Here is a 24,412-nt window from a genome sequence, read left to right on the forward strand (position 1 = left end):
TGATGGGAAATTAAAGTTACAAACTAAATACCTTTCTGCAACACATGGAGTCATTAGCATTCACTGTCAATCGGTATTATGACTGAGATCGACTGTCATTCATTCATTTCAAAGTTTCATAGACAGAGTCCGTTGTTTACATTTTTATCGTAACCGGCGCACTTGTAAAAATCACTTTAGTTTGAAAAATCAAAGTATGCGAAGAGCTATGGTACGGTCTCTATACTATGAAGAATAAGAATTACAATACCTTCTGCTTGATTTTGACATAACTTTTCTATGATAGCAATATGCTGTTATCAGATAATTGTGTTAGTAATTCCACATCCTGTTTTTGATCTTGTTGATTTTGTAGTAATGGCCAATTAGCAGAATACTGAAAGTTAAGGTAGTTGTTACATGGTTTAATTGTGTGTAACCAGAAACAGAATATACGCTGGATTTGAATTTCATATTAGACTCGAGCCTCGCCCTCACCAAATATAGAAATATAGATTTACTGGGCAGTGTATACTCTGTATCCGGTAACAAAACCAAACAAAAAAAAGCACTGTAAATAACATCTTGTGTGTTTTCAGAAAATTAATCATTTAATAACTTTTAACCCTTGTATAGTACATACATCTTCTTGTGTGTTGAAATAAAAGTTGTAGAAATTACTTCTGTTTGTTTGTTTACTATGTCTTGACCAGTGAACTGTTAGGTTTGCCGACCCTAACCCTAAATCCCCCAACTCCTCTGCTCTACCCCTTGCCTGACTTTCCATGAAATCTGATGTATTAAAAAACAAGAATTTAATAAAACTTTGTATGATGATAAAGGACCATGGTGATATTATTGAGATATTTTTATTTCAACTTCAACTTTTCAGTGGCAAGAAGTAGTCAAGATATCACAAAATGCTGATTCTCTGAAAACCTTTAAGTTTGTATAGATAGTCCGACTTCCATTGTCATTGTCCTCGATTTACTTAAGTGTCTGTCATGCTGAAGTGGTTTCACTTTACTTGACTAGACATTTTCATGAACAGCTTGATATATCTCCACGAAACTTGTAAGTTATCTTTTTAGCTCACCTGTCACGAAGTGACAAGGTGAGCTGTTGTGATCGCGCGGTGTCCGTCGTTCGTCCGTCCGTGTGTGCGTGCGTGCGTCAGTCCATAAACTTTTGCTTGTGACCACTCTAGAGGTCACATTTTTCATGGGATCTTTATGAAAGTTGGTCAGAATGTTCACCTTGATGATATCTAGGTCAGGTTCGAAACTGGGTAACGTGCCGATAAAAACTAGGTCAGTAGGTCAAATAATAGAAAAACCTTGTGACCTCTCTAGAGGCCATATTTTTCATGGGATCTGTATGAAATTTGGTTTGAATGTTCATCTTAATGATATCTAGGTCAAGTTCGAAAGTGGGTCACGTGCCTTCAAAAACTAGGTCAGTAGGTCAAATGATAGAAAAACCTTGTGACATCTCTAAAGGCCATATTTTTCATGGGATCTGTATGAAGGTTGGTCTGAATGTTCATCTTGATGATATCTAGGTCAGGTTTGAAACAGGGTCATGTGCGGTCAAAAACTAGGTAAGTAGGTCTAAAAATAGAAAAACCTTGTGACCTCTCTAGAGGCCATACTTATGAATGGATCTCCATAAAAATTGGTCAGAATGTTCATCTTGATGATATCTAGGTCAAGTTCGAAAGTGGGTCACGTGCCTTTAAAAAGTAGGTCAGTAGGTCAAATAATGAAAGAAACGTTGTGACCTCTCTAGAGGCCATATTTTTCATAGGATCTGTATGAAATTTGGTCTGAATGTTTATCTTGATGATATATAGGTCCGATTTGAAACTGGGTCAACTGCGATCAAAAACTAGGTCAGTAGGTCTTGAAATAGAAAAACCTTGTGACCTCTCTAGAGGCCATACCCTTGAATGGATCTTCATGAAAATTGTTCAGAATGTTCACCTTGATGATGACGGGTCAAGTTTGAAACTGCGTCACGTGCCTTAAAAAACTAGGTCAGAAGGTCAAATAATAAAAAAACCTTGTGGCCTCTCTAGAGGCCATACTTTTCATGGGATCTGTATGAAAGTTGGTCTGAATGTTCATCTTGATGATATCTAGGTCAAGTTTGAATCTGGGTCAACTGCGGTCAAAAACTAGGTCAGTAGATCTAAAATTAGAAAAATCTTTTGACCTCTCTAGAGGCCATATTTTTCAATGGATCTTCATGAAAATTGATCTGAATGTTCACCTTGATGACATCTAGATCACTTTCGAAACTGGGTCACTTGCGGTCAAAAACTAGGCCAGTAGGTATAAAAATAGAAAAACCTTGTGACCTCTCTAGAGGCCATATTTTTCATGAGATCTTCATGAAAATTAGTGAGAATGTTCACCTTGATGATATCTAGGTAAAGTTCAAAACAGGGTCACGTACCTTTGAAAACTAGGTCAATAGGTCAAATAATAGAAAAACCTTGTGACCTCGCTAGAGACCATATTTTTCAATGGATCTTCATGAAAATTGGTCAGAATTTTTATCTTGATAATATCTAGATCAAGTTCAAGACTGGGTCACATCAGCTCAAAAACTAGGTCACTTATCAAATAATAGAAAAAACAACGTCATACTCAAAACTGGGTCATGTGGGAAGAGGTGAGCGATTCAGGACCATCATGGTCCTCTTGTTTATGTTTCCGCTTGTTTGCAATTAAGGGAAACAAGAGCTTAACTGAATGACATATTCATAAGCTGCTCAATGAATGTCCCCGGAAATTTTGTTTACATGTTTCTTGTATACTGGCTTAAGTACCTCTAGATCTAGAAACAGATACACCTATAATTACTGAACCACATAATGGAGTTTATCTTTTCTAGAATTATAGACTTATCTTTGTCAAATGGTTCTGCTTCACAGCTTTTATGGGCCCAATTACAAAAAAAAACACCTTTTCTTCAACTGCTTGACTGATGTAAATCAAACATGACCCATTACATTATTTGATCGTCCTTTCCCAAGTTTGTTCATATTCAAATCTGGGGATAAAGTGGTGAATGACTCTTGAGTGACACTCTCGGTCATGAAAATTGGTACATAACATAGAAGGCAATATTAGGTATGCATTTCATTATACGCCCGTCTCTGAAAGAGCGGGGCATATTATGTGAAGACCCGTCGGTCGGCGTCCAAAAGCATGTCCGCTCTCTTCAGTCGAACAGTTTTCATCTGATCTTCATCAAACTTGCTGACAATGTTTGTTGGCATAATATCTCAGCCAAGATCGATAACCACCCAAATCACTCTAGGCATTCTTGCATTATGGCCCTCGTATTACTCGAAAGACTGCCAATTTACCTTGTCCGCTAATGTGGCATAATCTTCACCAAACTTGCTGAAAATGTTTGTTGGCATAATATCTCAGCCATGTTTGATAACCACCCAAAATCGCCTTAGGCACACTTGGATTATGGCCCTTGAATTACTCGAAAAACTGCGAATTTAGACTTGTCCGCCCTATAAGTAGAATAATTTTCATCTAATCTTCACCAAACTTGACAATGTTTTTGAGTATAATATCTCGGCCGAGTTCGATAACCACTAAAATCGCCTCAGGCACTCTTGGATTATGACCCTTGAATTTACGTAACTGAAAATTTAGACGGGCGTCTTTTGTGACAGTCTGGCACTTTTGTTTTGTTTCTGTTTTCACCTTATCCATATGCATGTCCTTACTAACAAAGGTGTATGCCGCTGTTTCATTAAAGGCACAACTTTCTAAAACTACTGGTCAGAATTACACCAATTTTGATGTGTATCTTCTGTGCACTTGCTTGACCCGTTTTAGGCGCCACAGAGCTAAAATTTAAAAACCTTTAAATGATTCCGAATGAACCACTTGGTCAGTCTTCACCAAACATAGTCTGTAGCATTCTTGCTTGGTCATCTTCGATAGTTTTTGTGCCCCAAAGATTTTTTTGTGGGGTGGGGGAGGGGGGTACGTAGAATTACCCTTGTCCGTCCGTCCATCCCAATTTGTGTCGTACATATATTAAAAAAGTATTTGACCCAGGGTCATCAATCCTCGCATGATTGATATTCAGCAGGGAAGCAGTGCACCAGGGCTTTTTAATTTGAATCTCAGTCAGACCAGAGTTACTGCCCTTGATTGTCAAAAATATGCATAAATTGTATGCAAGTTTGCGTCACATTTATCTCGAAAGTATTTGACTTGGAGTCTTAAAACGGGAGAGTATTATATAACATGTGAATTTGCGAACCTGGTGTTCTGTTCAGAATTTCACTCAGCCAGATTTGAGTTACGGACCTTGACTTGGTGAAAAAAATATACAAAGTGCTTTTTTTTGCATATATCTTTTAAAAAATCATGAGAGTCATGAAATCATGTAGGAATATTATCCAGCATGTGAGCAAGGCAAGTTATTGACTAAGTCAAAAATAAAAGTTTGTGCTGCATGTATGTCAAAATATTCTTGACCTAGAGTCATAACAGATTACACAATTGTTTTATAGCCTATGAAAATTTGCACCGTGTGTTCTCTGGGGTTTTACTACTAGACCAGAATTACGGTCCTTCACTAAGTAAAAAAATACACAAAGTTCTTAAAAGTTTGTGTTGCAAACATCTTAAGAAAGGCTTAACCTTAAGTCATAAAACCATGTACAGTGACATGAGTGTGGGCTTAGGATCATGAAAGTTGATAGGGAGATTGGTCATGACCGCTATTGATTTTGAGGTCAATAGGTCAAAGGTCAAGGTCACATTGACCCAGAATAGTTAAACAGTTTCCAGATGATAACTCAAGAACGCTTGAGCCTAGGATCGTGAAAGTTGGTAGGTAGGTTGGTCATGACCATCAGATGACTCGTATTGATTTTTAGTTGAGTTGGTCAAATGTCAAGGTCACAGTGACCCGGAACAGTTAAATGTTCTCCGGATGATAACTCAAGTACGTACGCTTAAGCTTAGGATCATGAAAGTTGAAAGTTGATAGGGGGGTTGATCATGACCAGCGGATGACCCCTATTGATTATGAGGTCAATATGTTAAAAGTCAAGATCACAGTGACCCAGAACAGTTAAACAGTTTCTGGAAAATAACTTGAAAACCCTTGGGCCAAGGATCACAAAACTTAATAGGGAGGTTGATCATGACTGGCAGATGACCCCTATTGATTTTGAGGTCAGTAGGTCAGAGATCAAGGTCACAGTGTCCCAAAGCAGTTAAACTGTTTCTGGGTGATAACTGGAGAACACTTAGGCCCAAGATCATGAAAGTTGATAAGGAGGTTGGTCATGACCAAGAGATGACCCCTATTTTTTTTAAGTCAGTAGATCAAATGTCAAGGTCACAGTGACCCGGAACAGTTAATTTCTGGAAAATAACTGAAGAACGCTTGGGCCTAGGATCATGAAAGTTGATAGATAGAGAGGTTAATCATGACCAGCAGATGTCCCCTATCTTTTAGGTCAATAGGTCAAAGGTCAAGGTCACATTGACCTAGAACTGTATATCTTTGTGTACAGTGACCAAATAATTTCTGTTCCTTGTGCAATTACTGAATGCATTGAGGGGGCATTTCGTGTTCTGTGAGCTCTTGTTTTAGTAGAGGCCTTAATGTTACGTTTTTATTAAAAAATCACTCTGCGTCCGTGGTCCGTCCGTCCATCCGTTAACAATTTCTCGTTATCGCATCTCCTCAGAAACTACTCGGGGGATTTTGACCAAACTTTGTCAGAATGATGTATTGGTACCCTAGTTGTGTCCCCCTGAAAATCAGAATGGTTCAACAATTTATGAGTGAGTTATGGCCCTTTGTTTATTTTTATAATTTACATAGATTTATATAGGGAAAAACTTTGAAAATCTTCTTGTCCAAAACCACAGGGCCTAGGGCTTTGATATTTGGTATGAAGCATCATCTAGTGGTCCTCTACCAAGATGATTCAAATTATATCCCTGGGGTCAAATATGGCCGAGCCCCGGGGTCACATAGTTTATATAGACTTATATAAGGAAAAACTTTGAAAAACCTCTTGTCCAAAACCACAAGACCTAGGGCTTTGATATTTTGCGTGTGACATCATTTAGTGGTTTTCTACTGAGATTGTTCAAATTATCCCCCTAGGGTCAAATATGGCCCCGCCCTGGGGGTCACATGGTTTATATAGACTTACATAGGGAAAAACTTTGAAAAACCTCTTGTCCAATACCACAGGACCTAGGGCTTTGATATTTTGTATGTGACATCATCTAGTGGTCTTCTACTAAGGTTGTTCAAATTATCCCCCTAGGGTCAAATATGGCCCCATCCTGGGGGTCACATGATTTACATAGACTTATATAGGGAAAAACTTGTCCTTCTTGTCCAAACCACAAAACCTAGGGCTTTGATAATTGTTATGTAGCATCATCTCGTGGTTGTTTATCAAGTTTGTTCAAATTATCCCCCTAGGGTCAAATATGGCCCCGCCCTGGGGGTCACATGGTTCATATAGACTTATATAGGGAAAAGCTTTTAAAATCTTCTTGTCAATAATCTACAGCATTCAGATTTGGACCACATGTATAGTTTTGAGTGGCAAGATGAACATTGACATGAGTTGACCTTGATCTTAACCTAGTGACCTACTTTCACATTCCTGTAGCTACAGACTTCAAATTTGGACCACATGCATAATTTTGTGCACCAGAAAAAACTTTGACCTTGACATTGACCTAGTGACTTACTTTTACATTTTTGAAGGTACAGGCTTCAAATTTGGACCACATGCGTAATTTTGTGTTCCGAAATGAAATTTGACCTTAATTTTTGACCTAGTGACATACTTTCACATTTCTCAAGCTACAGCCTTCAAATTTGGACCACATGCATAGTTTTGTGTACCGAAAAAAACTTTGACCTTGACATTGACCTAGCTGACCTACTTTCACATTTCTCAAGCTACAGCCTTCAAATTTGGACCACATGCATAATTTTGTGCACCAGAAAAAACTTTGACCTTGACATTGACCTAGTGACCTACTTTTACATTTTTGTAGATACAGGCTTCAAATTTGGACCACATGCATAGTTTTGTGTTCCGAAATGAAATTTGACCTTGTTTTGACCTAGTGACCTACTTTCTCATTTCTCAAGCTACAGCCTTCAAATTTGGACCACATGCATAGTTTTTTGTTTCGAAATGAAATTTGACCTTGATTTTGACCTAGTGACCTACTTTCACATTTTTCAAGCTACAGCCTTCAAATTTGGACCACATGCATAGTTTTGTGTACCGAAAAAACTTTGACCTTGACATTGACCTAGTGACCTACTTGCATATTTTCAAGCTACAGCCTTTAAATTTGGACCACATGCATAGTTTTGTGTAGCGAAAAAAACTTTGACCCTGACATTGACCTAGTGACCTACTTTCACATTTCTCAATCTACAGCCTTCAGATTTGGACCACATGCATAGTTTTGTGTACCGACATGAACTTTGATCTTGAGATTGACCTAGTGACCTACTTTCACATTTCTCAAGTTACAGGCTTCAAATTTGGACCACATGCATAGTTTTTTATACCAAAATGAACTTTGACCTTGAAATTGATCTTGTGACCTACTTTCACATTTCTCAAGCTACAGCTTTCAAATTTGGACCACATGCATGGACCACATGCACGGTGATATGTACTGAAATGAAATTTGACCTTGATTTTGACCTTGAGCTAGTCTTGAAATTTGGAACAATCAAAAATGGCTCAATGGTGGGCGCCAAGATCACTCTGATCTCTTGTTTTTTCAGTAAACGCATTAACGAGTTCAAAACTGAATTATCTGAGGTCTATAAGGTAGGTCACTAGTTCAAATAACAGAATAACTAAATCAGCTTAGTGTTAGTCATGAAATTTAGGTCAAAATATAGGAAAAACTTTTTTACACTCAGTATGGCATATTTATGTCTCACCACCCACTTGGGGAGACATTGTTTTTACCCTGTCCGTCCGTCACACTTCATTTCCGATCAATACCCAGAACCTTCAAACTTCATAGGGTGAAAGACGACCAAAATTGTTTCGGGGTCACTCCATCAAAAATCAAGGTCACAGGGACCTGAACATGGAAACCCATTTCCGACCAATAACTTGAGAATCACTTGACCCAGAATTTTGAAACTTCATAGGATGATTGAACATGCAGAGTAGAATACCCCTATTTTTTGGGGGGTCACTCTATTAAAGGTCAAGGTCACAGCAGACAGAACATGGAAAACCTTTTCCAGTCAGTAACTTGAGAACCATTTGACTTAGAACCTTCAAACTTCATTGGATGATAGGACTTACAGAGTAGATGACCATCTTAAAACTTTCTCAGAATGTTTATCTCTTTAAAATTTTCGTCAAGTTTAAAACTGACTAACCGGAGATCGAAAACTAGATCACCAGCTGAAATCATGAGAAAATTTGTAAACACTATAGAGGCCACATTTTTCTATTTGACCTTCACGGAAAGACGGTGTTTACACTCGGAGGCCTCATTTTCACTTGATCATCATAAATTATTTTAAGAATGTTTGTCTGTATAAAATCTAGGTCAATATCAAAACTTTGCATCCCGAGGTCTTAAACTTGGACACTAGATCAGATAATAGAAAACATAGTTCACATTCTCGGCATTATTTACTACTAGATCTTCATGAAACTCTGCCAGAATTGTTGTCTCTTTGAGATCTGTCAGGTGGTCTTAGAAAAGGTTACTATCTAGATCGTGTCATAGTAAGACCTAATTAACACAACAGAGGTAACATATTCTTCTTGACTTTTATATAATTTTGTCACGATGTTTGTCTATATGAAATCTGGGTCATGTTCGATACTGGATTATCTAGGTTAAAAACTAGGTCAATCGGGCACATCATAGAAAGAACTTGTTAATATTTTATGCCCCCAAACATGTATGTGGGGCCATATAGCGGTACTGCTGTCCGAACATACGCACGTCCGCACTTACGTCCCCAAATAGTGTGTGTTCAACTCCTCCCCAGTTTTAGGCGGATTTGCTTCAAACTTCCACAGATGAACATCTTTGATGTGCAGATGACCATAAAGGAATTTTTTTTTTGTTACTATTTTTACCGCAGTTATGATCCTTGGATATTTTTACTATACAGAATATAGAGAAAAATCATGTGTGTCCAACTCCTCTCACACTATAAGCCTGATTTGCTTCAAGTTTTTTTTCTGTGATTATTTTTACCGCAGTTATGACCCTTTGATAGTTTTGATATGTGGAATATAGAGATAAGTCTTGTGTGTCAAACCTTGAAAATACTTTTGAAAGGATATGCCTGAAAGTGTCTCAATTGAAAGACCTTCATGTGAAAATGAGCATCAGTAATAGACTTCTTCTGTGGGTATTTTTTCTAGAACTATGACCCTTTCTAAATAAAAGTCTTTGCTATTTAAAGGATTGCACAGTGTGTTGGGGCATCTGTGTCCTTTAGACACACTTCTAGTTTACCTGATCTTCATGAGAATAGGTTAAAATGTTTATCTGTTTAAATCTAAGATTTTATAACTGGACTACTTGGTCATTAGCTCAGATCATAGAATTTTAAAAGCCTTTTTTTCAAATTTATAATTGTAAGTCTGACATAACAATTGCATTTATGAAATCTAGGTCAAGTTCAAAAATGGGATATCTGAGGTCAAACACTATGTCACTAGGAAAACTCGTTGGAAAAAAATAGTTAATGATCTGCCTGATTTACTTAAAACATTATCAAATGATTGTCTCTGTGAAAGTTAGTCCAAATAACATACAAGGTTATCAAGGTTAAGAACTAGGTCAGGTGAGCAATACAGGAACTTCAGGGCTTTCTTGTTTGCTTTGTGAAATATATGTCAAATTTGAATGTAAGTCAGACAAAACGTGTTAGTTAACGATCAACATTTCATTTTTGTTTTTCATATTTATGGAGAGAAGGGAGTTAACGTCACACCAACACAATCTGAGTCTGCAATTTTCACTTGTTCTCGGTGCTTCCGAAGGATCTACTTTCCAGATTTTATTCACATGGCGGCTTTCCAGCTTTGATGGAGGAGGAAGACTCCAGGTACCTCTCGGTACATTATTTCATCTCGGACGGGTTCTTGGGAAAAACCACCGAACTTCTGTAAGCCAGCGGAATGGCTTCCTCAGATGAGAAATTCAACGCTCTGAGTGAGGCTCGAACCTACATCGGTGTGTGTGGGAGAGGGGGGGGGGGGGGGGGGGGTAAGTGATTTGTAGTTAGCAACCTTAACCACTCGGCCACGGCAACCCCACATTTCAAATGATTTACCTAATCAACATGAACCCTGATGAGAATGATAAGTTTGATGAAATGTATGTAAATTGTTTAAAACGTGGTCATTTTGCAAAAAAGTTATGTCACTAGATCCATTATGGGACAACTTAGAAAACCCTGCAAAAGCAACGTGTGCTATATGATCTTCTTCAGACCTGTTCAAAATGTATGTCCTCATGAAATCTTGGTTCAGTTTGAAATAGTGTTACCTGGTGTAAAACCTAGGCCACAAGATCACACCATATACAAAACACCTTATTTACTCTCCAAATGTAACAGTTACATGAAGCCTGGTCAATAAAATCAGTGTCCTGTTTAAAATGCTTCATCAAGGATACAAAATGTTCTGCAAATAATACAAGACATTCGCAGCCTTCTTCATTTATATTTTATCTCTATGTAAATTTGGACAGCTACTAAAATATGTCCAGAAAACATGTTTGTGTCAAGCTAATTTATTTCCACATGTTAATGAAACTTAAACAGTTGCTTAGATATACATTTAGTTATTAACAGATGATATATTTACTGCAGCAAAACATTTGAAGCCGTTCTACTTGCCCACGATTACATTCTCTGTGTTTAACCTGAAAAAAAATCAGAAAAAAATCAAAATTTGTTTAATCAAAATAAAGAAAAACTACATTAGTTTTATTTGTTTACTGTAGCTCATTATCTCGGACCTTCGGCTTACCGTGCCAACGCTCTACCAATTGAGCTACCGAGGCCATCCGATACGAGAACCGCTACAAACGACAGGCAACAGAGGACATGTTGATATCTCTACACGTTAAAGCAGCATGCCTCCATATTTGGCTAAAAATAATCTTTCTTTCAAATTGAAGTTTGATCATATTATGAACATTGAATATGAATTTTGTTTCTAACATATTTTAAAAGTTCCAAATCAAGAAAAAAAGATAACCGCGTCGGGAATCGAACCTCGGACCGTCGCGGCAATAAAGACATTTTCCCGTCGTCGTAACCAATAGCGTTATAGCTGAAGTAGTGAATAATGACTTCAAAATATAGATATTTATAATTGAGACAGTTTACCTGGAGTAAAAGCGTGACAAACGCTTTTCAATTTTCATCGTAAAAAGTAGTAAAAACAGCAAATTCTCAAGTGTTTCCGTAACAGAAAGTTTGTCAGTAATTAAGTTTTAAAGCCGTCTTAAGAAATATAGCATTTATTTCAAGACATCTAAAAAAAGGTTTTGTTGTTGTCGAACGATCTGGAGGCATGCTGCTTTAAAATCAGTAAGAGTGTATAACCTTTCATGCTTATTTGGTCGAAAACCTGCTATCTTTTATAAATGTAAATTGTTTGAAAGTTTCAAGATGTAATTAAAAGTTTTGAATAAATTTATTTAACGCCGTTCTTCAACAGTATTAAAGTAATGTAACTGCCATTTTCTCCACATGAGTTAGCGTTAGGTGAATGATTTCAGGCGCAATGTCTTCTATCAAATCATCACGGGGAACATACGCCTCGGTCGGGAATCGAGCTCAAACCGTACTTTTAATAGATAATACACTGTTCTTCGCTTAACCTTGAAAAAAAAACTCGACAATATTTGATGAAACAACTAGCTCACCCTCTCTCGCAAATGGGCCTGTATGTATACGTGCACACGTCATCTACCCATTGATAGGCGTATGGTGCGACACTGTAGATATTCGCACAGTTAGCACTGCCGCCATCATTTGGTTGTCCTGGATACCAATCTGTATAATTCGCCACCTTATATGTACTATACCACTTCCATGTCCCTTCAACTATTTCGTCAGTAAGTCCAATCCAATGGTGGTTACCTGAAAAGCAGACTTACATGTTTCAACTGGGAGTGACAATGGATTTTGCCCTGTCCATCCGCCATACTTCATTTCCTATCATTAATTGGAGAACCATTCTACCCAGAACCTTCAAACTTTAAAGGGCGATGTGGCTTACAGAGTAGATGATGATACCCTATTGTATTCTGGGTAACTTGATCAAAGGTCAAGGTCACAGGTGCCAGAACATGGAAACAGGTTTCCAATCAATAACTTGAGAATCACTTGACCAAGAATATTGAAACTTCATAAGATGATTGGTCATGCAGAGTAGGTGACCCTACTGATGTTGGGTCACCAGATCAAAAGTAAAGGTAAGTTTGGTAACATGGACCAGAACATGGAAAACTGTTTACGATCAATAACCCAAGAACTATTTGACCTAGAACCTTCAAACTCCATAAGGTGATATGTCTGACCCCAATCGTTCTCGACAATAGGGGCCTGCACACGTCCGTCCGTCATTCCGAAAGTCCGTCTCACTTCTTTTCCAACCAATATCTGGAGAATCGTTCGACTTAGAACCTTCGAACTTCATAGAAAGATGGTGCTTACGAAGTAGATTGAAGATCAAGGTTACAAGGACCAGAACATGGAAAACAGTATCCGATCAATAACTGGAGAACCTTCTGACCCAGAACCTTCAAACTTCAATAGGGTGATAGGGCTTACTAAGTTTATGATCCCTAAAGACTTTGACTCACTCGATGAAAGGTCAATGTCACAGGGGTCAGAACAATAAATTGAGAACCACTTGTCACAGAATGAAGAAACTGCACAGGATAATTGGAAATGCAGAGTAGTTAGCCCCTATCAATTTTGGGTTCATTTGATTACAGTTCAAGGTCACGGGGCCTGAGCATGGAAAACAGTTTCTGATAAATAACTGGAGAATCATTTGATCTAGGAACTTCATAGGGTGATAGTGCTTACATAATTGATGACCTCTAGTGTTTTTATGGGGTCGGTCGATCAAAGCTCTATGTCACAGGGGCTTGAACATGGAAAACCGGTCCGATCACTTGAACTACTTGACCCAGAATGTTTGAATTTCATACGATTATTAGACATGCCGAGTAGATGACCCCTTTTGATCTTGGGGCCATTCTGCCAGAGGTCAACCATTTCCGGTCCAAAACATGAGAACCATGTGACCTAGAACGGATAATTGGACATGTCGAGTATTAGTAGATAACCCCTATTGCATTTCAGTCACTAAGCCAGCCAACAGTGTCTGACTTTCGCTCCTGTCCACTGTTAACTTATTGGCTATTACTACTATGGAGACAATAGTCTTCGTTTAAAGTTTAATAAAGATCTACACAGAGGAGACAGGGGAGCTTAAGGTATGTTAAACATTTTATTACCTCTTAGTTATTCATATCGAGTCTCCTTCTATTTTGTTTGGATGCGCCGTAAAGCTTCCAAAGAATCATTTCACAATGAAGGAATATTCAGGGTTGAACGGAAAACTGTCGTATTTCATATTAAATACAGTAGGAGTTACGACAGCAACGAAGCAGATTTTGACATTTCATGACAGACTTACTGTAGTTTGTTTGTTTGTTGTTGATGTTGTTTTAATGTGCTGAAAATTCGGTAGATGTAGGAGGCGAATTCGTGAAAAGATTCATTACGATTTTTGCTAAAGTACCAATGAAGGCGCATTAAGAAACGTTCTAAAAGTCTACGACAGACCTAAACTATTAAAGTTTCCAAAGCTTTCATTCTTGAGTGAAGCAAACAAAATAAGAACGGACTTTAGATATGAATATATCCAAAACTTTCATTCTTAAATGAAGCAGACAAAATCAGAAAGAAGGAAATACGTTAGTACTTCCAAAAAATAGAAGGCATTGAAATGAATTTGACATTGCCCAACATGCGGCAGTTAATCATCATAACAATGGTCGTGAAGTATCTTGAATCATCGTATGAATTAACGTAAAGTTACATACAATTAATTAACGTAAGAATTAATCAAAGTAAGAATAATTTATGATAACAGTGGTCACGAAGACGAACTCATAATCGTAAAAAATGGCGGTGAAAGAACAATTCGTAATTGGAACATTGGCCATTTAGTTACAAATAATGACTGTATCAATACTAGTAAAGTTACAATTAATCATCAAAACTATGGTCATAATATAATCAGAAGTCAGAATTAATCATCGTAACAATGATTGTGAAGTTTGAATTAAACATCGGAATAATTTTCGTGAAGTTAAAACTAAATATCAGAACAATTAACATAAAGTAATAAATATCTTACGATTTGCACAGGCAAATACATAGCATCATGAAACTATTTTAGGTACCAAGTCGAGTGGGATTATCGGTGTGTTCTCAGTTGATATAGTAAACGAAGCCCTTTACTTTGAAATTATAGACATTAGACCTACACAAGGTTAACAAATGACTTCTATTCAGTTATAGCTAAATTTTGCTTGAAAACTGAAATTATCAAAATGTAAAGGTATTTAATTAAATGCATATTGGGAATTAGTAATCAAATCAAATACTCACTGTTAAGTTGTTCAAGAACGCTTGCGATGAATTTATTTTCTACGTCATCTTCTATGATTACAAGATGAGCATTGTAATGTGTACAGAAACGCTGCAATATACAGACATCACGCCCTATAAACGACTGTATTTCCCCTCTTCCTCTTGCGAGTGATCAAAACAATAAACTGACAGCTAAAAGTTGAAAAACAGCATTTTAAAGTGACTGGTTTGCTTTAAAGGTATATATATTTACATTTTATTAGAAGCTAAACATGACTTGTTTCAGTATATAATGTGCTAGTCTGATGACAGGTAGAATTATAACAAAAACCCGATTGATCACTGATTTTGTCCAGTAATTATACATTGTCGGCGTCAAAAGTACTTATTTTCTTGCTTGAAGAATGACCTATATGTAAATTCCACTGTTTCATGGATAAAGAAACAATACTGGTTTGGTAAAATGAAATAAAATCATTGATAAATTCTCGAATTTGTTTATAACCGTAAAGGAAAGAAGATTCAGTGTTATTTCATGACTGTATGCTTGCTTGCTTAATTTCTGTACAAGTGCTTGCGAGTTTGGTAGAAAGACTGTATGCCTGTTTGTGAGTGACTTTTTTAAAAAACATTTGGCGTTTCCTATGCTCCTGTAGTATTTCTTCATATTTAGAACCCGCAAACAATGTTTGAAGGAGGGTTGTATAAAGCAGTCACCATGCGGTCTGTCTGTTCGGTATGTTTGTATATGTGTCCTCATATATTTGGTCGTGCAATTACTTCAATGCGATTGCACCTACCTCTCTCAAAGTTTTCATACAAACATCGGCTATATGTAGTTAATGTTCATCTTATTACATTCCTTTTACTTTTTAAAGTTACACTTAAAGGTGAAACATGGTCTGGTTTTCGTGTCAGTGCCATAACTTCTTTATGCATTAATGGATTTTGAAATATCTGGGCACAAATGTTCACCATCATGAGGCCGTAATGCGACGATGTGTCGCATACAAGACTATATTTTCTAGAATTTCAAACCATTTAAACTAATATATAATCGCAACTGCAATTAATAAGGTGTGAAAATATGAACAGTAAATGGGGTGAAACGGCGCCAGATTGAATCCACTAATCCTTTGTGTATCGCTTTCTTCACAGCGTCGCACAGTAAACAGCTTTATTTTAGTTTTGTCTTTGTATTTGCCATAAACACATGAACTTTAACATGAACCTTGTCTTATTTTACTGAAAATACATTCTGCGAATGAAATAAGTCCCCATTTTACAAGCAGAAGTGCCATTAGAGGAAAAAATGAGGGTTTATTGCACCTGAGCAATAAGTGCTTTAGAAGAGCTTTTGTGATTACGCTGTGTCCGCCGTCCGTCGTTGTCGGGTATTTTTCCCGATATCTGGAGTAATGGTGTTATTTTACCTTTGTTCAAGAACAAGGGTAGCATTAATGACCCTGACAATTACAGGGGCATAACTATATTAAGCTGTTTTGGAAAGTTGTTCACATCTTTATAAAACACTAGGTTAAACAATTTTGAGTTCAATACCATATTGTGTGAAAAACAGGCTGGATTTAGAAAACATTATAGCCCTGTTGATCATATATTTTCTTTAAAATTGTTAATAGATATGTATTTTGTCAACAATAAAAAACTGTACTGTGCTTTTGTGGATTACCGAAATTCTCTCAACTCAGTCAATCGTATTGCTCTGTGGCAAAAAAAAATTAAGTTACAATATTGATGGTAAATGTTTTAAAATTATTCTCAACATGTATGATAAAGCGAAGTCTTGTGTAAAATCAAACAATACTCTATCTGAATTTTTGTGATACATGAGAAAGACAAGGTGAACATCTCTCTCCTCTTCTGTTTTCTTAATTCTGGAATGATTAATAGCTTTATGTCTAGTAAATTTCATGGTCTTCAGTTATTATCTGAAAATGCTGGTCATATGTTAAGTGATAACAATTTTGAAGTTTTCTTCTTCAAGTTATATTTGCTATTATATGCTGATGACACAGTCACCTTAGCAGAGACCCCAAATGGCCTCCAGTCAGCTCTTAATGCTATGTCAGAGTATTGCACCTCATAGGGGCTAAAATTGTCATATTTTGGAAAAATAAGAGAGGTATGCGTAATGTTCCAGTATTTCAATTTGAGGGTGGTAATATTTTAGAAATTGTTGACTACTTCTGATACCTAGGTATTCAATTTTCATTCAATGGCAAGTTCGGTGGAACTAAGGCTCATTTATCTGATCAAGCACGCAAAGCTATGTTTGCAGTTATTAGTAAATCCAGGAATTTGTTTTTACCTATTTATTTGCAGTTGCACCTTTTCGATACCATGGTTACTCCTATTGTCTTGTACGGCTCAGAGGTATGGGGGAGGGGTTGAAAATTTAGATATTGTTGATAGATTTCAGTTGAAATATATAAAACTTATTTTAAATTTGAAGCAGAGTACCCCTAAAAACATGTTGTATGGTGATCTTGGTATTTTACCGATTTCAAATTGTATTAAATGTAGAGCGTTAACTTTTTGGAGTAAGTTAATAAGCTCCAAGGAAAATAAAATTTGTAATATTTTGTACAGAACTTCTCTCACTGTCTTAGAGGCAAACAAGAAATTTAACTGGTTATGTTATTTTAAAGAAAGTTTGGATTCTCTTGGTATATCTAATTATTCGTTAGATCAGAAGATTCGCTCTTGTAACTCCTTCAAAAATGTTGTTAACACTAGAATTAAAGATCAGTTTATACAAAACTGGAACTATTCAGTTGATAACTCAAGCAAATGTTTAAATTATAGAATATATAAACACGAATTTGTATTTGAAAAATATTTCAAGCTTTTACCTTTTGACCTTAGCATTCTTAGCATTTCACTTTGTAAATTCAGATGCATGAATCATATGTTGCCAATAGAAAAATGTAGATTTGAAAACAATGCAGGAGAACAAAGAACTTGTCATTTGTGTAACAGTAACATATTTAAGAGATGAATTTCTTTTTATTACAAATATATATTTCAATGTTGATAGAAAAAAAATGTAATATATTTTTTTTTCTATCAACATAATATTCATCTGAATATTTAATATATAGATGAATATCATTTTAAATATCCAAATACTCTCAGATTTTCTGACCTTATGAACAATTACAATAAGAATACTTTGTGAAAACTGGCTGTTTTCTGTAAGAAAATTATGTCTGCTTTTAGATAAATAGTTAGTTCTCATCTTCCACATCATCAGTTACTTCTGCAACGATTTGTCAGGTTTTACAAGCCAATCTGATTTTGTTACTATGACTTGTTATTGTTACAGTTGTTGTCAGAAGCCCCTATGGGCCTTGACTTGATTAATAAACTGTAAACTGTAAACTGTAAAAAGCAATGAAAACGACCAAATCCGCAAGGACAGATTCCTGGCGTGTGTGCGTTATCACTATCAAATGCAAACTATTTCTAACATGAGAAATAGTGGTAAATCTTGACAGTCAGTAAACATGACGGCTGTATTTGTAACGATAACATGTTTATTTTATTATATGGAAACGGGGAATCGGGTAGTTAAACCATTAGGCCATTCAACTATTTTGTACTGCTTTTGTATCTAGTTGACTGATTTACCATGAAGTTAACTTTGAATTACTAATAAGGACTTAATCGACTTTTCCGATAATGTATCCGTTATCCTTTTCTATTTATACGTTCATTCGCAGGATACTTGCGGGTAAAATAGTTTTGTTTGTTTTTGTTTTAAATCAGAGGATCATTTTCTTGCAGACGGACAGACAGACGGGGTCAACCTATAGTCTTCTCCTGTCTCATCTCATTGATATTTTGAAATCGTAAGGTAACATTTCTTCGTGTGATTTCCATAGGGAATTGACGGTTAATTTCTTTCAAGACATGGTAGGGACCTTGTGTATACATTCAGTTTCTAATTCGTATTTTATGATAGTATATGTGTGTAAAGCCAACTCTGAGCACTTGCATGTAAACGATGCTGAAGCATTCAATTAGGTATTTAATCAAGTAGGATAGCGAGTCACAGACACTGGAATCCAACCACCCCCAATGGATTAGTACAAGCATCGCATGGGGGTGGTGTCGGGTTCGACATTTAATGACATTATAAACATGACTACTGATCAAAAGAAACAATTTTAGTATGCATAGTTTTTATTTCATTTACGCCTTTTAAGGACATAAACCGATTTTTGTACTCGCAAGATGGAATACAGTATCACTCACAAATATGAATTCAGATCAAATATCAAAATTGGCAAGTCGGCATACAGTAAATGTTTTTTTCACCGACTAGAGAAAAAATAATTTCATTCAAAAAAGCAGCAGAAACAAAACATTTTATTTACATACATTCATGGAGTATGCATACTTATTACAGAAAACATCATGGATAATTGGATTACAAATCAATTTGGCGTGATATTCATCAATTTCGTGACTTGGTCGAGAGAATTTTCATGCAGTGAGTGTGATCAGTGAAACATTACCTGTCAGTTTCATCTATTATATCGTCAAATACACATATTTATGTTAGACTTATCGTTTAACTTAAATACACATACAGTGTAAAGCCAGATAATAAATTAAATGACAATTCTTACATTTTCCGTGTCATTTTATTGTTTTGTTCACTCGCAAGAGGAAGCGGGGGATACAGTCGTTTATAGGGTGTGGACATGGTACAATATATAATATGTTTGTTATTATCATTGCAAAAACGCAGAGCGACTAAAAAGGGCTTGAAGTCAAACTCCAAAACTCATAGCAAAGTTTAAACGTTTTAACCTAGATAGAACCATGTATCTATGTAGCTTCGTCAGAGAATTCTACATTTTACTGGATAACAAGGTGATTCTCACGGTACTGTAGGCAATACAACCTAAAACATTCTGTTTCCGGTAACATGCCAAAAATGGGATAGGTAGGTTAGATTTATTATTATTATTATCATTTTTATTAAGTGAGACTTTTCGGAAATTATTTTTGTGTCAAAAAATGAATACAAATAAGGGGGTTATGCCTTTAGAGAATCAGTTAGTTTATTTCTTATACTAGTATCACTGGCAATGTTTAAAGCGTAAAAAGTGCAGTTTTGCAACTTTTTGTTTAAAAGTTGAAAAAAAAATTCCAAGGCCATAAAAACATATAGGGTCGGACCAAAAATTTAGGGTAGATCGGGATACCTGCAACAAACAAATTTTTAGGCGTAAGTGAAAATAAAGGTGCAATGTAGACGTTATTTTACACAGAATATATGATGCATAATTTACAGGCAGTAAGGAAAACGAACTACAATATTGAACAATAATTCAACATCACAACTTACTAGTATTTCTATAGACTTACAAAGTCTGTTGAGATAAAATAATCTGTAATAATATTAATTTCTTCATACTGACACCGATATTTTCTCAGAAAAACATTTTCTCTCTAGGCTCATCTCAACAGAGACAGAGGCAAGAGTTACTGTAAATTTTTTCAGAAAGTGGTAACAGAGAGGATTGATTTTATGGCCAGGTGCTTTACATTTAATGACTCTAACGACTGATGCCAGTCTAGTATTTCTAGAGCACCCGTTTGACACTCAAATGATAAGCAGCTTAAACCCACCGTGGATTCCAGGAATGTCATGCCATGGTGTCCAAAGAAATAACAAGAATCATGGAAACGAGTCCATCCATCTGAACATTCTGCTCGAGTTGTGTGTAAACCTATGCAAGCATTATACTGGTCTTAAATTGTATTACTGGTTAACTCACAATGCAATGTCGTATAAGAAATAACAAATAATACAAATTATATCTTTAAAGTCGAGTTTTGGATATGAAATAGAATGTATCCGCTGACCATTTGATACATATATGATATCCGCTTGAAAGTGTTTTTTGTAAACAGTGTGCCTAAGCAAGTAAGAGCTCCAAAGCATCAGAACTATTTTATGAACATTCGTTCGAGAGGATAAGATAGATTTTATTACATTTGTAAAAAAGAAATGTTTGAATAGGAAGAACCGTTTGATAGAATGAAAGATTTCACGAACAACTGTCGTAACTCATTAAATATATGGAACAAATTAGGACAGTTTCCGTTAAGCCCTCGAAATATAAATTCCTACAGTATCATAGATTGGCAGCTTTTCATTTTGTCTTAACCATATTAGGTAGAACTACAAATGTATAAAGATTCGAACAGTTTTAAACGTATTGTAGACTCTACAATGCATTTCTAGAGGGCAAAATAGCACTTTGTTTAAATAAAGAGTACCCCTGCTGCGAGAGAAAATCTAGACCTGAAAACCAAATAGCACCCACGGAACATGACAAGAAGTAACAGGTGTATGCAGAGTTGTGTGCCTTGGTAAGGAACTCTTGGTTTCCTGAAAATATTGGTAGTTGACTGTTATTGTTTGTTTGAAAAACGGGCAAGCACAGTGAAACAGTCATTGCTTCAGATTGTTAAAATGTCCCAATAAATGGGACACTGGAATTCAATTACATTCAAAAGAAATACTCAGGATTTAGATAAGAGATAATTACAAGATTTTGTAATGTATTTCTGATAGGGATTTATCTCTATCACGGTAATGTTTCTTATTGTTTCTTTGATAATATTTGATAATATATTACTTATATAAAACTTAAAACTGTAATTGCTAAAATGCGATTTTTGGTCACCCTAGTATTTGCATGATACTTAAAAAAGGTTCAGATTTCATACCAGTACGGATTTAGAGAACATTAAAATTTCACTCTTAATGAAATGTCAGCATTTAACTTTATCTGTACAAGTTCAAAATGTAGTCGTATACCAAACATGTAGGTTGTGCGAATAGATGTCAGCAGAGTTATAATGTTCCATATTTTTAATGAGTTAAGATAGTTTTTCGTGAAGTCTTTCATTTCTATCAAACGGTTTATGCATTTAAATGTCTATGAGTCGTTTGACCACAAAAGCGCAACAATGTTGCGTCGGCCATGATTGTTTATGTGCGTTACATTGTCACGTGGTTGCGTCGGTCATGATTGTTTATGTACGTCACATTGTCACGTGTCACATGATGCAGCCCGTTGAAAGCGTGCGTCTGATTCGACGTTAGAACGTTTGCTATTCCAAAACATGCCGTTATTTGACAATTGTGTCGTTTCAGATTTTTAGACATAAATAGGTCAATTGAAACATGTGAAAAAATGGAAATACAAAAGTCATTGTAAGATTTCGCTCGTGGTTAAAAACTATTTCCATGTCGGAATGAAGTACATGAATGCATTTAAAGTATGCTGAAGGTCTTCTGACTCAAAATAGCACGTATTGAACTCCAACATATTTCGTAATTATACGGCTCTGAAATGTTACCGTCTGTGTTTTTACACGTGTTAAGTCTAAATGTGTAAAATATATAGTTAAAATTAAACGTTTTCGCGGACAGAAAGGTATACAGAATGACTTACCTATTAACAAACTGCTGACAATTGCTATGCAACACCAGTTTGATGATAAAATCAGTCCTGACATTATGGCTCTCGATAGATAGATATCTTTATTTCCCCCAATTGTGGAGAGCACAAACCAGATTTGTACACGCAGGTTGCCTTAACTGTGACTACAGATAACCCCTTCGTAGTAGTGTTTGTTTGTTTGTTTTTTGGTTTAGCGCCGATTTTCAACAGTATTTGTTATATAATGGCGGGAAGTTAATCTAACCAGTGTTCCTGGATACTGTACCAGTACAAATCAGTTCTCAATTAACTGACAACTTCCCCACATGCATCAGAGGTGGAGGACGAATGATTTCAGACACAATGTCTTTAATCAAATCATCACGGAGAACATGCGCCCCGCTCGGGAATATAACTCATGACCCCGCCATCCGTAGACCTGAGCTCTCCCTGTTGAGCTAAGCGGACGGGCTGCCTAGTAGTAAAGTGGTATAAATGGATACTAAGCAAGTTTTAATGTTTATTTCGATGCATCCATAGAATTAAGTCTGTCTAAGTCCAGCACAGCTGGGTAGCCAATTTAATTTCATGAATGCGTCGAAATAAACTTAAATAGTGTTTAAAGCAGCACTACTGACTCGACGTTTAAAACTCTTTGAATGCCTAGCTTATTTTGCATCTCAATGGACATACGGGCATTGCTGATAGGCACTACCAAAATAAGTTAAGCCGGCTCTACCATAGTAAGTTATGCCATGAACAAATCACCTTGTAAACACCACTTAAGTTAAAGTTATATATAGCACTTCATTTTATTTGATATTATCTCTGGTATACATATTATCTTATTTTTTCAGTGTAGTGTGACCTCGGCCTTCCAGCTAGAGCTATAGACATGAGCTTTGCCCGTGACTACTCATCTCCTCGTTTTGAGCAGTTAGAAACCGGACATGCTGCACCATGTCCTGTCAGCCTATATTTAGTGCGCAACACGTCTGATCGTGAACATCATTTGAGCCGCGCCATGAGATTACCAACATAGTGCGTTTGCGACCAGCATGGATCCAGACCAGCCTGCGTATCCGCGCTGTCTGGTCAGGATCAATGCTGTTCGCTAATGGTTTCTCTAATTGCAAAAGGCTTTGAAAGATAACAGCATCCGCGCAGGCTGGTCTGGATCCATGCTGGTCGCAAATGCACTATGGTTGTTTTCTCATGGCGCGGTTCATTTATTCTGGATAAGCTGTGTTGTCTCATTTTTTCTCTAAAACTTTCGCGTGTGATCTTGACCTTTCAGCTATGTTTTATGCGCAAAACTTTGTCTGATCTTAATGATCATCTATTCCAAGTTTAATCTGTCAAGGAATAAGAAAAAGTGTCGCGGACTGACTTTTCACATTACATGCTTTTCACGTTGTTTAAGAATTCGACTAAAAGTAGACACAAGGCGTGAATCAGTGACGGATCCCATTGCAGCATCGTCATGTTTTAACGAATTCCTGTTGTTCTTTTGCGTTTTCGTATTATTTTATGCAATTAGACAATTTAATAAGAGTAAGTGTAGTGTTGGAATATTGCCTTTAACGTATCCAAGACGCGAAAGTCGGAAATTCGGAATCGCCTTTTACTTGAAGGCACACAATAAAAGATAATAGATAAGGGTAGATTTCTCGGAAGCAAGGAGCACTAAAAACACAGTCTCAGAGCAACGCATTTGCAAAGTAGGCCCACACCAAGAAGAAGCTGTAATGAAAAAATATTATAGACGGGTTGATTAAAAAATCTGACAAGTACAAATAAATTTATGCCAAATATAGATAGAGGGGGAGGAAGTGGTAAGGGGTATAAAGGGGTTGGGGGAGGAGGTCGAAGGGGAAAGTTGAACAAGGATAAATATACAAATGGAATGCCACGTTCATTAATCACAGTTACACCATAACGTAAACCACAATAGCGCAGACACTCATGTATCAAAGATAAACCACAACCACACCCAACTAACTAACATAAAAAAGCAGACAAGTAAGATATAAGAACACTGCAGGGCACTGCTTTAGACACACAAGCACACATACAAGCAGAATAAAACAATTGTGCACCGCCCCTGGACCCCGGCAGCCAAAATAAAGGTGGGTGGCACGAAACCCAACTCATAGTAAAGGGTGGGGGGACGCCAAAACGGGGGAGCGCAAATGCAAGAGGAAAGTAGGGGGCGACAG

The 24,412-nt window shown here is 36.5% G+C and overlaps 2 protein-coding genes across 2 annotated transcripts in view; one reads left to right on the forward strand and one right to left on the reverse strand.

Annotated features, from left to right (window-relative positions):
* The window catches only part of LOC123540187 (dolichyl-diphosphooligosaccharide--protein glycosyltransferase subunit STT3A-like), a 285,963-nt gene that overhangs the window by 104,842 nt on the left and 156,709 nt on the right, over positions 1-24,412 (forward strand). The gene's annotated exons all lie outside the window — the stretch shown is intronic.
* LOC123540167 (C-type lectin domain family 10 member A-like) lies at positions 10,659-22,333 on the reverse strand. The gene is made up of 5 exons (XM_045324976.2): positions 22,206-22,333; positions 20,368-20,468; positions 14,722-14,812; positions 11,955-12,171; positions 10,659-10,943 (listed from the first exon to the last, which is right to left on the reverse strand). The coding sequence occupies exons 1-5, from the start codon at positions 22,267-22,269 to the stop codon at positions 10,910-10,912; spliced, it is 507 nt and encodes a 168-aa protein (XP_045180911.2). The 5' UTR covers positions 22,270-22,333; the 3' UTR covers positions 10,659-10,909.

Source organism: Mercenaria mercenaria, chromosome 16 (genome assembly GCF_021730395.1).
Source record: "Mercenaria mercenaria strain notata chromosome 16, MADL_Memer_1, whole genome shotgun sequence".
In the NCBI taxonomy this organism is placed as follows: domain Eukaryota; kingdom Metazoa; phylum Mollusca; class Bivalvia; order Venerida; family Veneridae; genus Mercenaria; species Mercenaria mercenaria.

Coding starts and splice junctions, on each gene's coding strand:
- LOC123540167 (XM_045324976.2), bottom strand. CDS start 22,269: ATGTCAGGACTGATTTTATCATCAAACTGGTGTTGCATAGCAATTGTC. Junction 20,469..22,205: donor TGTCAGCAGTTTGTTAATAG/GTAAGTCATTCT, acceptor ATGCTTGCATAG/GTTTACACACAACTCGAGCA. Junction 14,813..20,367: donor TGACATTCCTGGAATCCACG/GTGGGTTTAAGC, acceptor TGTATATTGCAG/CGTTTCTGTACACATTACAA.